The sequence below is a fragment of the Coregonus lavaretus genome (genome assembly GCF_964263955.1).
Source record: "Coregonus lavaretus genome assembly, chromosome: 16".
Classification (NCBI taxonomy): Eukaryota; Metazoa; Chordata; class Actinopteri; order Salmoniformes; family Salmonidae; genus Coregonus; species Coregonus lavaretus.
In genome coordinates this window covers 25,260,906-25,274,298 of record NC_140003.1, presented here as the reverse complement: position 1 = coordinate 25,274,298, position 13,393 = coordinate 25,260,906, and the positions used below count along the sequence as shown (strand labels likewise).

The following is a 13,393-nucleotide window of genomic DNA, read 5'->3' as shown; positions in this document are numbered from 1 at the left end:
ACATGTCTAAACAAAAGACTCCACTTTGGCCGGATTATTACATGACCCATCAAGTTAGCCAGGTGTGTCTGGGGGTGATTGTGGCCATCTATTGTATTTCATGAACATGTGTACATGTCTAGACAATAGTGACCCATCCATTTAGCTAGATGGGGCTGGAGGGTGGTTATAGCATTTCCTTCACATGACCCATTAATTTAGACAAGTGTGTCGGGTAAGCGTAATCTAATAATGATACCATTTTCTACAATATTTTTATCTGGACACTTTCTGTTTTTTATATTGCTACTACGCAAGTAACCACTCACTATCCCGTTTACACCTTCTGTATCCTGTGCATGTGACAAATAAACTTAGATTTTATTTGATATAGTGTGTGTTTACCACATGGCCTCACATGTGACTCCTTAAAGAGATGGGTGGGGCTAAGGATTAAGAGGGTGTGAACGATGCTGAATGGGTGTAGACAAAGAAGAGCTCTCCAGTAGGTGTACCAAAACATTCAAGGGTCATTTTCTCAAAAGTGGGGTTACAAGTTTATCAACTTTCAAAGCAAAATTACTATCCCATTGTTCCTCAACTGCAGTGTATAAATGTACAATTTTCTAGCTCTGAATCTACTTTTATCCAATGTAAAAAACAACATTTCAAATTGAGGCGGTCGGTCACATATCGTGTTGTCGTTTCTACTGTAGCACACCATATGTCTGTATGTATGGAGCATAATGTATTTACTGTTTTATTCACATGTTTTCAAGTACTGATGACAAATCATGCATTCCGATTCTTGCAAAGATTGTACTGGACACATGATGTGTGTAAAATAATGATACGTTATTAATTACACTTTGGATGGTGTATCAATACACCCAGTCACTACAAAGATACAGGCTTCCTTCCTAACTCAGTTGCCGGAGAGGAAGGAAACCGCTCAGGGATTTCACCATGAGGCCAATGTTGACTTTAAAACAGTTAAAGAGTTTAATGACTGTGATAGGAGAAAACTGAGGATGGATCAACAACATTGTAGTTACTCCACGATACTAACCTAATTGACAGAGTGGAAAGAAGGAAGCCTGTACAGAATACAAATGTTCCAAAACATGCACCCTATTTGCAACAAGGCACTAAAGTAATACTGCAAAAAATGTGGCAAAGCAATTAAGTTTATGTCCTGAATACAAATCCAATACAACACCTTACTGTCACGATCGTCGTTACAGGAAGCGGACCAATGCGCAGCGTGTGAAATAAACATGACTTTATTTAATTAAAGTATCTAAATATAAAACAAAACACGACTCGTGAAGTCCACAGTGACAATGACTGTAAAGGAACAAAAACCCACAAACACAAGGTGAACACAGACAGTTTAAATATGGCTCCCAATCAGAGACAACGAGCCAACAGCTGACACTCGTTACCTCTGATTGGGAGTCACTCAAACAAAGAAATACAACAACCTAGAAATAGACACAACAGAACTACCAACATAGAAATAAACACATAGAATGAACACACCCTGGCTCAACATAATGAGTCCCAGAGCCAGGGTGTGACAGTACCCCCCCCTAAAGGCGCGGACTGCGACCGCGCCTCAACTAAACAAAACAGGGGAGGGCTGGGCGGGCATACCTCCTCGGCGGCGGTTCTGGCTCCGGCCTTGACCACCACCCTTCCACAATGCCCCCGTAGCGCCCCCGGTCCGGTCTGACCCCGCTGGCTGGATCTGGACCGGACATAGACGGAGCGGATTGCTCAAACTCCGTAGTGGAGTAGCTGACCTGATCAGGCACCGGACTGACGATACGCACCCTTGGCTTGGTGCGTGGAGCCGGAACGGACCTCACCAGGCTGACGACTCGCATCCTTTGCTTGGTGCGAGTAGCAGGAACGAGCTGGACCAGGCTGACGACTCGCACCCCAGGCTTGGTGCGAGTGGCAGGAACAGGCCGGGTCGGGCTGGCGACGCGCACCGTAGGTTTGGTGCGAGAGGCAGGAACAGGCCGGACCGGGCTGGCGACGCACACCGTGGGCTTGGTGAGAGTGGCAGGAACAGGCCGGACCGGGCTGGCGACGCACACCGTGGGCTTGGTGCGTGGAGCAGGGACAGGCCGGGCTGAGCTGGCGACGCACACCGTAGGCTTTGTGCGTAGAGCAGGGACAGGCCGGGCTGGGCTGGCGACGCACACCGTAGGCTTTGTGCGTAGAGCAGGGACAGGCCGGGCTGGGCTGGCGACGCACCCCGTAGGCTTGGTGCGTAGAGCAGGGACAGGCCGGGCTGGGCTGGCGACGCGCACCATTAACTTAGTGCGGGGAGCAGGAACGGGCCGGACCGGACTGGTGACGCACACCACTTGCTTGGTGTGAGGAGCGGGACTGGGTTTCTTCATAACCCTCCGCTCCCTCAGCTGCCTACACAGTTCCTCTCGCCGTGCCTCTACTCTCACCCTCTCCCTTATCGCCTCCAGTGCCCCCCCCTAAAAATTTCTTGGGGTTGCCTCTCGACCTTCCGACTTTGACCCGTTTGCCGCCGCTGCTCCTCTCTACGGCGCGCCTCCCATGTCCAGGCTGCCTGCTCCTGGACACGCTGCTTGGTCCTTTTATGGTGGGTTTTTCTGTCACGATCGTCGTTACAGGAAGCGGACCAATGCGCAGCGTGTGAAATAAACATGACTTTATTTAATTAAAGTATCTAAATATAAAACAAAACACGACTCGTGAAGTCCACAGTGACAATGACTGTAAAGGAACAAAAACCCACAAACACAAGGTGAACACAGACAGTTTAAATATGGCTCCCAATCAGAGACAACGAGCCAACAGCTGACACTCGTTACCTCTGATTGGGAGTCACTCAAACAAAGAAATACAACAACCTAGAAATAGACACAACAGAACTACCAACATAGAAATAAACACATAGAATGAACACACCCTGGCTCAACATAATGAGTCCCAGAGCCAGGGTGTGACACTTACTGAGTACCAAGCTCCATATTTTTAAGCATAGTGGTGGATACATTATCTTATGGGTATGCTTGTAATCATTAAGGACTGGGGAATTTTTCAGGATAAAAAGGAAACGGAATGGAGCTAAGCACATTCAAAATCCTAGAGGGAAACCTGGTTCAGTCTGCTTTCCACCAAATACTGGGAGATGAATTCACCTTTGAGCAGGACAATAACCTAAAACACAAGGCCAAATCGACACTGTAGTTTCTTAACAAGAAGACAGTGAATGTTCCAGAGTGGCCGAATTAGTTTTTACATAAATCTACTTAAAAATCTATATTAAGACCTGAAAATTGTGTCTAGCAATGATCAACAACCAATTTGACAGAGCTTGAAGAATTTTGAAAAGAATATCAGGCAAATGTTACACAATCCAGGTGTGGAAAGCTCTTACAGACTTACCAAGAAAGTCTCACTGCTGTAATTACTGCCAATGGTTCTTCTACAATTGATTCAGGGGTGACTCACCAGTGCGTCATTCTAAGTTACATAACAAAATAATCCCCATCAAAATCTGTTAGTTTATACTAGAGATATCTGTTCTTTTGCATTTGATGCGACTCAATCCACCACATCCGTCAGTGTCGCACTTCCACATCTGTGGTGAAAGGTGGCAGAGCTAGAGCAGTGTTTGTCAGACCATGAGATCTCGAAAATGGGTAATCTCACATAAACGTCTGTAGCGTCTGAATGGGTTGACCACTCAATGGAAAGGGGAGACTCGTACGAACACAATGGAGTTCTCAGTTTTGCTCTAGAACCCCCACAAGTGTCACAGTACTCGTCTGAAGGTAACCGGTACCGGTAAAAAAATGACAATGGAAGTATTTAGCTAGTTTTGTGACTACCCAAAAAAAGGGTTAAATATGTGTAAAAACAAAAAAACAAAAAAAAACAGAAATACAATACACATTTACATCTCCTAGATTCAGGACAGACACTTCAAAACCTTGTTTCTTATGATAAATTGTTTTACTGTCCTTTTGAATGTGTTATTCAATGCATTTCTATGGGCTTTAGCAGTAAAGGCCAAAATCTATATTTTATCAAAACAATTGTATTTATTTTTTAAAATTCCTAATGGGGTCCTAAAATTCAAAATCAAATAGCTAAATTATCCATAGTTTGACCATCTTAAGACAATTACAGCCTTGAGTCTTCTTGGGTATGATACTACAAGCTTGGCACACCTGTATTTGGGGAGTTTCTCCCATTCTTCTCTGCAGATCCTCTCAAGCTCTGTCAGGTTGAACGGGGAGTGTCGCTGCACAGCTATTTTCAGGTCTCTCCAGAGATGTTCGATCGGGTTCAAGTCCGGGCTCTGGCTGGGCAACTCAAGGACATTCAGAGACTTGTCCCGAAGCCACTCCTGTGTTGTCTTGGCTGTGTGCTTAGGGTCGTTGTCCTGTTGGAAGGTGAACCTTCGCCCCAGTCTGAGGTCCTGAGCGCACTGGAGCAGGGATCTCACTGTACTTTGCGCCGTTCATCTTTCCCTCGATGCTGACTAGTCTCCCAGTCCCTCCCGCTGAAAAACATCCCACAGCATGATGATGCCATCACCATGCTTCACTGTAGGGATGGTGCCAGGTTTCCTCCAGACGTGAGTTCAATCTTGGTTTCATCAGATCAGAGAATCTTGTTTCTCATGGTCTGAGAGTCCTTTAGGTGCTTTTTTGGCAACTCCACGCGGGTTGTCATGTGCCTTCCACTGAGGAGTAGCTTCCATATGGCCACTCTACCATAAAGGCCTGATTGGTGGATTGCTGCAGAGATGATTGTCCTTCTGGAGCTCTGTCAGAGTGACCATCGGGTTCTTGGTCACCTCCCTGACCAAGGTCCTTCTCCCACGATTGCTCAGTTTGGATGGCAGCCAGGTCTAGGAAGAGTCTTGGTGGTTCAGAATTTCTTCCATTTAAGAATGATGGAGGCCACTGTGTTCTTGGGGACCTTCAATGCAGCAGAACTTTTTTGGTACCCTTCCCCAGATCTGTGCCTCGACACAATCCTGTCTCGGAGCTCTACGGACAATTCCGTTGAGCTCATGGTTTGGTTTTTGCTCTGACATGCACTGTCAACTGTGGGAACTTATATATACAGGTGTGTGCCTTTCCAAATCATGTCCAATCAATTGAATTTACCACATGTAGACTCCAATCAAGTTGTAGAAACATCTCAAGGATGATCAGTGGAAACAGGATGCACATGAGCTCAATTTCGAGTCTCATAGCAAAGTGTCTGAATACTTATGTAAATAAGGCATTTCAGAAACATTTCAGAAAACCTGTTTTCACTTCGTCATTATGGGGTATTGTGTGTAGATTTATGAGGGAAAAATAAAATGTAATCAATTTTAGAATAAGGCTGTAAGGTAACAAAATGTGGAAAAGGGTAAGGGGTCTGAAAAATTTCCGAATGCACTGTACATGTAAGATACCATGGTAGATAGATGGTAAGACTTTAATTTAATGTTACATACAGCATATAAGCATTCATAACTTGTTGCATAAAGCTACACATCCCCAATCAGTAGCCATGGATTACAGGCAACATCCGCACTGAGCTAAAGGGTAGAGCTGACGCTTTCAAGGAGTGGGACTCTAACCCGGACGCTTATAAGAAATCCCGCTATGCCCTCCGACAAACCATCAAACAGGCAAAGAGTCAATACAGGACTAAGATTGAATCGTACTACACCGGCTCCGACGCTCGTCGGATGTGGCAGGGCTTGAAAACTATTACAGACTACAAAGGGAAGCACAGCCGTGAGCTGCCCAGTGACACAAGCCTACCAGACGAGCTAAATCACTTATTTGCCAACTTCGAGGCAAGCAACACTGAAGCATGCATGAGAGCATCAGCTGTTCCGGATGACTATGTGATCACGCTCTCCGTAGCCGATGTGAGTAAGACTTTTAAGCAGGTCAACATTCACAAGAACGCAGGTCCAGACGGATTACCAGGACGTGTACTCTGAGCATGCGCTGACCAACTGGCAAGTGTCTTCACTGACATTTTCAACATGTCCCTGACTGAGTCTGTAATACCAACATGTTTCAAGCAGACCACCATAGTCCCTGTGCCCAAGAACACTAAGATAACCTGCCTAAATGACTACCGACCCGTAGCACTCACGTCTGTAGACATGAAGTGCTATGAAAGGCTGGTCATGGCTCACATCAACACCATTATCCCAGAAACCCTAGACCCACTCCAATTTGCATACTGCCCCAACAGATCCACAGATTATGCAATCTCTATTGCACTCCACACTGCCCTTTCCCACCTGACAAGAGGAACACCTACGTGAGAATGCTATTCATTGACCACAGCTCAGTGTTCAACACCATAGTGCCCTCAAAGGTCATCACTAAGCTAAGGACCCTGGGACTAAACACCTCCCTCTGCAACTGGATCCTGGTCTTCCTGACGGGCCGCCCCCAGGTGGTAAGGGTAGGTAACAACACATCTGCCACGCTGATCTTCAACACGGGGGCCCCTCAGGGGTGCGTGCTCAGTCCCCTCCTGTACTCCCTGTTCACCCATGACTGCATGGCCAGGCACAACTCCAACACAATCATTAGTTTGCCGACGACAAAACAGTGGTAGGCCTGATCACCGACAACGATGAGACAGCCTATAGGGAAACAGTCAGAGACCTGCCCGTGTGGTGCCAGGATAACAACCTCTCCCTCAACATGATCAAGACAAAGGAGATGATTGTGGACTACAGGAAAAAAAAGAGGACTGAGCACGGCCCCATTCTCATCGACGGGGCTGTAGTGGAACAGGTTGAGAGCTTCAAGTTCCTTGGTGTCCACATCACCAACGAACTATCATGGTCCAAACACACCAAGACAGTCGTGAAGAGGGCACGACAAAGCCTATTCCCCCTCAGGAGACTGAAAAGATTTGGCATGTGTCCTCAGATCCTCAAATAGTTCTACAGCTGCACCATCGAGAGCATCCTGACTGGTTGCATCACCGCCTGGTATGGCAACTGCTCGGCCTCCGACCGCAAGGCACTACAGAGGGTAGTGCGTACGGCCCAGTACATCACTGGGGCCAAGCTTCCTGCCATCCAGGACCTCTATACCAGGCGGTGTCAGAGGAAGGCCCTCAAAATTATCAAAGACTCCAGCCACCCTAGTCATAGACTGTTCTCTCTGCTACCGCACGGCAAGCGGTACCGGAGCGCCAAGTCTAGGTCCAAAAGGCTTCTTAACAGCTTCTACCCCCAACCCATAAGATTCCTGAACAGCTAATCATAGCTACCCAGACTATTTGAATTGTCCCCCCACCCCACCCCACCCCAACCCCCTTTTCTATGCTGCTGCTACTCTGTTTATTATTTATGCATAGTCACTTTAACTCTACCCACATGTAGATATTACCTAAATTACCTCGACTAATTGGTGCCCCCGCACATTGACTCTCTACTGGTACCAACTGTATATAGCCTCCCTACTGTTATTTTATTTTACTGCTGTTCTTTAATTTAATTTATTTTTTATTTTTTACTTATCAATTTTTTACTTAACAGTTTTTATTTTCTTAAAAACTGCATTGTTGGTTAAGGGCTTGTAAGTAAGCATTTCACTGTAATGTCTACACCTGTTGTATTCGGTGCATGTGGCAAATAACATTTGATTTGATTTGATTTGAACTATATAAGATTCCATAGGTCATCTTTATTGATTGGGGATGGTAGGAGGGGAAGTAAAAGTAGACAAACCTTGCTGACTCTGAGCATCGTAAACACGCAGGCCAAAGAGAGGAGGCCTCTCGCTTCTCAGTAGAGTAACGTCCCCAGAGGTTAGATCCAGCTGGAAGACAGAAGCGTTCATGTACTCCGTCCAGAAGATGGAGTTCCGGTAGTGAGAAATCCCAAATGGATGGTTCAACTGTTTGCCGTTGTACACAACCTGGATGAGATATCAGACACACCAGTAGTCAAAGACCTGAGAGAGCAGAAGGAAGGAAAACTACAGAAATGGCAGAGATAACTATGGCAATTTTAGTTTACTATAATGGTGATATCCCAGCGGGCAAACCTGCTTGAAATGACGTCATTATCTGTCTGTAATGACGTCATTTCAAACAGTTTTGCCCGCTGGAACACAGCTTCACTCACCTGTCTGCCAGTGCCGTTGAGGTGAATCTTCTCTATGTGATCATAGTAGGCATCACACCAGTACATGGTGCTGGTCCCATGGTCCAGGGTGAGGCCATTGGGCCACAGCATGTTAGACGTGACAAATATCCGTCTGTTAGATCCATCCATCCACGCTTTTTCTATCCTTCCTATGCTGTCATTGACCTCATCTTCCTCCCAGTCAGTCCAGTACATCCAACTGAAAGAAAGAAACAAAATACATTTCTTACAATTGAGTAACAATAAAAACCCACAACAAACCATACCAATCGGGGACTAAATCTGTTTTGCAAACATACAGTGCCTTCAGAAAGTATACATACCCCTTAACTTATTCCACATTTTGTGGTGTTTCAGCCTGAATACATTTTTTATTAAATATATATATTTTTCTCACCCACCTAAACATAATACCCCATAACGACGAAGTGAAAACATGTTTTAGAAATGTTAGCACATTTTTTGAAAATGAAATACAGAAATATCTCAGTTACCTAAGTATTCACACCCCTGAGTCAATACATGTTAAAATTACATTTGGCAGTGATTACAGCTGTGAGTCTTTCTGGGTAAGTCTCTAAGAACTTTGCACAGCTGGATTGTATAATATTCGCACATTATTATTTTTTTAAATTCTTCAAGCTCTGTCAAGTTGGTTGTTGATCACTGCAAGACAGCCATTTTCAAGTCTTGCCATAGATGTTCAAGATGATTTAAGTCAAAACTGTTACAAGGCCACTCAGTGGAGTAACTACAATGTTGTTGATCCATCCTCAGTTTCTTCTCCTGTCGTCACAGCCATTAAACTCTGTAACTGTTTTATAGTCACAATTGGCCTCATGGTGAAACTGAGTTAGGAAGGACACTTGTATCTTTGTAGTGACTGGGTGATGTTATACCCCATCCAGAGTGTAATGAATAACTTCCCCAAAAAGGGATATTCAATGTATTTTTTATTTATTTTTACCCATCTACCAATAGGTGCCCTTCTTTGCGAGGCATTGGAAAACCTCCCTGGTCTTTGTGGTTGAATCTGCTCGAATTCACTGCTCAACTGAGGGACCTTACAGATAATTGTATGTGTGGGGTACAGAGATGAGGTAGTCATTCAAAAACCATGTTAAACACTATTATTGCACACAGAGGGAATCCATGCAACTTATTAACATAACATGCAACTTAATAACATAACAAAGGGGTTGGATACTTACTAAATCAAGACATTTCAGTTTTTTGATTGTTAATTAATTTGTAAAAAATCTACAAACATAATTCCACTTTGACATTATGGGGGTATTGAGTGTATGCCAGTGACACAAAATCTCAAATTCAGGCTGTAACACAACAAAATTTGGAAAAAGTCAAGTGGTGTGAATACTTTCTGAAGGCACTGTACATACAAAATTGAAAACACACCACATAAACATTGATCCAAACAGACACAATTCAACATACACCATTTAATCATTGAGTCCATCTTCTGGCCCCACATCAGAAACCAGGTCCTACTGTGCATCATTATCTTTTCAGGGGTTTACTCAGCTATTCCCAATGGACTTGTGATATTTGAAAAGCGGTTTGGTCAATAATTTGACATGATCTAGTCTCTAGTAACCATGCTTAAGGGATTTGTATCCTCTGAGTGTTACTGCTGGGCTGCACAGCCTTTTCTGTCTCATCAATGATGGAGTTGCCTGCTACATGTGCGGTACATAAAACAGAATGTGATAGAGGGCGAATCAAGCTCTCTCTGTCTCTGCAAGTCATCTCCATGACCCAATGAATAATTCAACACACACACCACATTCTTCACTCCTTGGCTAAAGCTCTGTAAAGCAATAACCAAAGCAAAAGTGTGTGTGTGTGTGTGAGTGTGTGTGTGTGTGTGTGTGTGTGTGTGTGTGTGTGTGTGTGTGTGTGTGTGTGTGTGTGTGTGTGTGTGTGTGTGTGTGTGTGTGTGTGTGTGTGTGTGTGTGTTTGTGTGCGTGTTCATTAGTGTGCAGACGCGCGCGAGAGAGACCCGTGATAGGGAAAAATAAAGAAAAATACAGTAAGTGATTGAGATAGTAAGTCGGCAAAGTTAATCCCTATCATGTTAACAAAGACTGGAGTTGACATTCAGGGAGAGAAATATAGCTCTGAAGAACAGAGCAGGATCTGAAAAACGACCTATTTCACCTGAGGAGACATCCTGCAGGTCAGATAACAATATCTGGTTCTGCTGATGGATGGGCCAATGCTCACTGACAACCAAAAACCACATTTTAATAAAGATGTGCCAACCCGTCAGCGAGAAGGTCAGTGGTTAAAGCGATTATTCCTCCGTTATGATAACAAAATAAATGAAACCCCCTGGTGTGGGAGGAATCATGTTATTGCAATAACGTAATGTGTGGTAGAGGTCTTCACAGGTCCAACAGACCTGAAATTCCAAGATCCTAAATTCTGTCTTTTGTCTCGGATCTGGGTTGGATCTGATATAATTGCCACAAGTCTCGGGTATGTGCAATTCAAATGTATTTACTGACTGGACCCGATTGCACCCTTCCTCTGTTAAATTAATGTGTGTGAGTTGATGAGAACTGTGTGAGCTTGTTATCTGTGTCAGCCAATTGTGACACAATAAAACCTATAGTTTATGTCCAGATGAAACTGGTTCCGGCTGCACACGTCACGTGCACCTGCTGCCGAGGTGAGAGAGAGAGCGAGTGAAAGGAGCCTTGGCCTAGGCTACTCTTGATTGCGAAGATGGAGGCCTTTTTCATTGAAGTAAAATGAAAGTTAGAGGATAAATAGTATAGTGAAAAGAAGCCTACAAGGGGAATGTCCTCGGGGACAAGTTTTAGTGGACAAAGATGAGAAGAACGTTGGCACGGCCAATTGGACTGGGTGTGCAACTCGCTATTCAGGTTTGATGCAATTTTCTAAGTTGTATTTACTTATTTTCCTATTTATTATCATTTGATTTATCATTATTATTATTGTAGGCCTATTTAAGAATCTAAACCAGTTCTTTATATACGCAAAAAGTATTTTGTTTCATTTTGTTGATAGCCTATATTTTCGTTGGCTAAATGAAGTTCGAACTGTCTTTTTAATTTTGTGCTATATTTAGTTAGAGATGGGCAAAAAATAGGCCTGTTGTAAAATAAATAGCATTAGCCTATTGCTGTCATTTGTTGGGTTCTGTTAAGTCATTTTCTTTGGCCAAAATAAGTTCATCTTGTGTTTGTCGCAATATAATAGAATTATCTGACAAGTAACCTACAAAGAAATGCATGTCGGTGTCAGGAACATGGCACCGGCATATCTCTATCTTTCTCTCGGTTTGCTCTAGGGCTAGGCCTAAGCTTCTCTTCCTTTATATTTATATTTTAAATATTAATATCATACAGTGGACGCCTAGGCCTATAGGTCAATACAGTATGCATGCAATGGACCTGATGCATTTAGTGCTCAAATCTCCGACAGCTGAACCGTGAGGTGGACAATTATTGTTTTAGGAAAGTAAAAACCAATAAAACAATAGGCTATAAAGTTTTGAATATGCTACACATCGAAACACATAAAATATATTTTTGTTATTTGTTATAGGCAGTTTCTAAGGCCATGTAACTGTGGATAATTTGGCCAATATCATTTGTTTATTAAGGGCGTTGGCAGCGCCCGGTCTGTGGTTTCTTTCTCTTTCTACTCTCGGATCTGAACAGGTCTCTCGGGTCGGAACCGGCACGGGTCTGTTTGGGTCTTTTTTTCCACGGGCCTTTTCGAACGGGTCTGACTGTCCTCGGGTCCATTCAGAACAGGTCTCTGTTTTAAAAAGAAAATAATTTATGCATATTGGGTCAGGTGGGAAAGCCACGTATCCATTTCAGAACGGGTCCAACTTTTTGGACCTGTGAAGCCCGCTAATGTGCTGTAGCTAGCTATTTCTGAGAAGGAAATATTACAGTGAGGGAAAAAAGTATTTGATCCCCTGCTGATTTTGTACGTTTGCCCACTGACAAAGACATGATCAGTCTATAATTTTAATGGTAGGTTTATTTGAACAGTGAGAGACAGAATAACAACAAAAAAATCCAGAAAAACGCATGTCAAAAATGTTATACATTGATTTGCATTTTAATGAGGGAAATAAGTATTTGACCCCTCTGCAAAACATGACTTAGTACTTGGTGGCAAAACCCTTGTTGGCAATCACAGATGTCAGACGTTTCTTGTAGTTGGCCACCAGGTTTGCACACATCTCAGGAGGGATTTTGTCCCACTCCTCTTTGCAGATCTTCTCCAAGTCATTAAGGTTTCGAGCCTGACGTTTGGCAACTCGAACCTTCAGCTCCCTCCACAGATTTTCTATGGGATTAAGGTCTGGAGACTGGCTAGGCCACTCCAGGACCTTAATGTGCTTCTTCTTGAGCCACTCCTTTGTTGCCTTGGCCGTGTGTTTTGGGTCATTGTCATGCTGGAATACCCATCCACGACCCATTTTCAATGCCCTGGCTGAGGGAAGGAGGTTCTCACCCAAGATTTGACGGTACATGGCGCCGTCCATCGTCCCTTTGATACGGTGAAGTTGTCCTGTCCCCTTAGCAGAAAAACACCCCCAAAGCATAATGTTTCCACCTCCATGTTTGACGGTGGGAATGGTGTTCTTGGGGTCATAGGCAGCATTCCTCCTCCTCCAAACACGGCGAGTTGAGTTAATGCTAAACAGCTCGATTTTGGTCTCATCTGACCACAACACTTTCACCCAGTTCTCCTCTGAATCATTCAGATGTTAATTGGCAAACTTCAGACGGGCCTGTATATGTGCTTCTTGAGCAGGGGGACCTTGCGGGCACTGCAGGATTTCAGTCCTTCACGGCGTAGTGTGTTACCAATTGTTTTCTTTGCGACTATGGTCCCAGCTGCCTTGAGATCATTGACAAGATCCTCCCGTGTAGTTCTGGGCTGATTCCTCACCGTTCTCATGATCATTGCAACTCCACGAGGTGAGATCTTGCATGGAGCCCCAGGCCGAGGGAGATTGACAGTTATTTTGTGTTTCTTCCATTTGCGAATAATCGCACCAACTGTTGTAACCTTCTCACCAAGCTGCTTGGCGATGGTCTTGTAGCCCATTCCAGCCTTGTGTAGGTCTACAATCTTGTCCCTGACATCCTTGGAGAGCTCTTTGGTCTTGGCCACGGTGGAGAGTTTGGAATCTGATTGATTGATTGCTTCTGT

General features: G+C 44.2%; 1 protein-coding gene across 1 annotated transcript in view; it reads right to left on the bottom strand.

The window, feature by feature from the left end:
* Positions 1-13,393, bottom strand: part of lrp1bb (low density lipoprotein receptor-related protein 1Bb) — a gene marked incomplete at both ends in the record, with an annotated part of 417,763 nt that overhangs the window by 183,878 nt on the left and 220,492 nt on the right. Inside the window, 2 exons of the mRNA XM_084179294.1 lie at positions 7,748-7,937; positions 8,147-8,366. Coding sequence (XP_084035420.1) covers positions 7,748-7,937; positions 8,147-8,366 — 410 coding nt within the window. The remainder of the gene's footprint in view (positions 1-7,747; positions 7,938-8,146; positions 8,367-13,393) is intronic.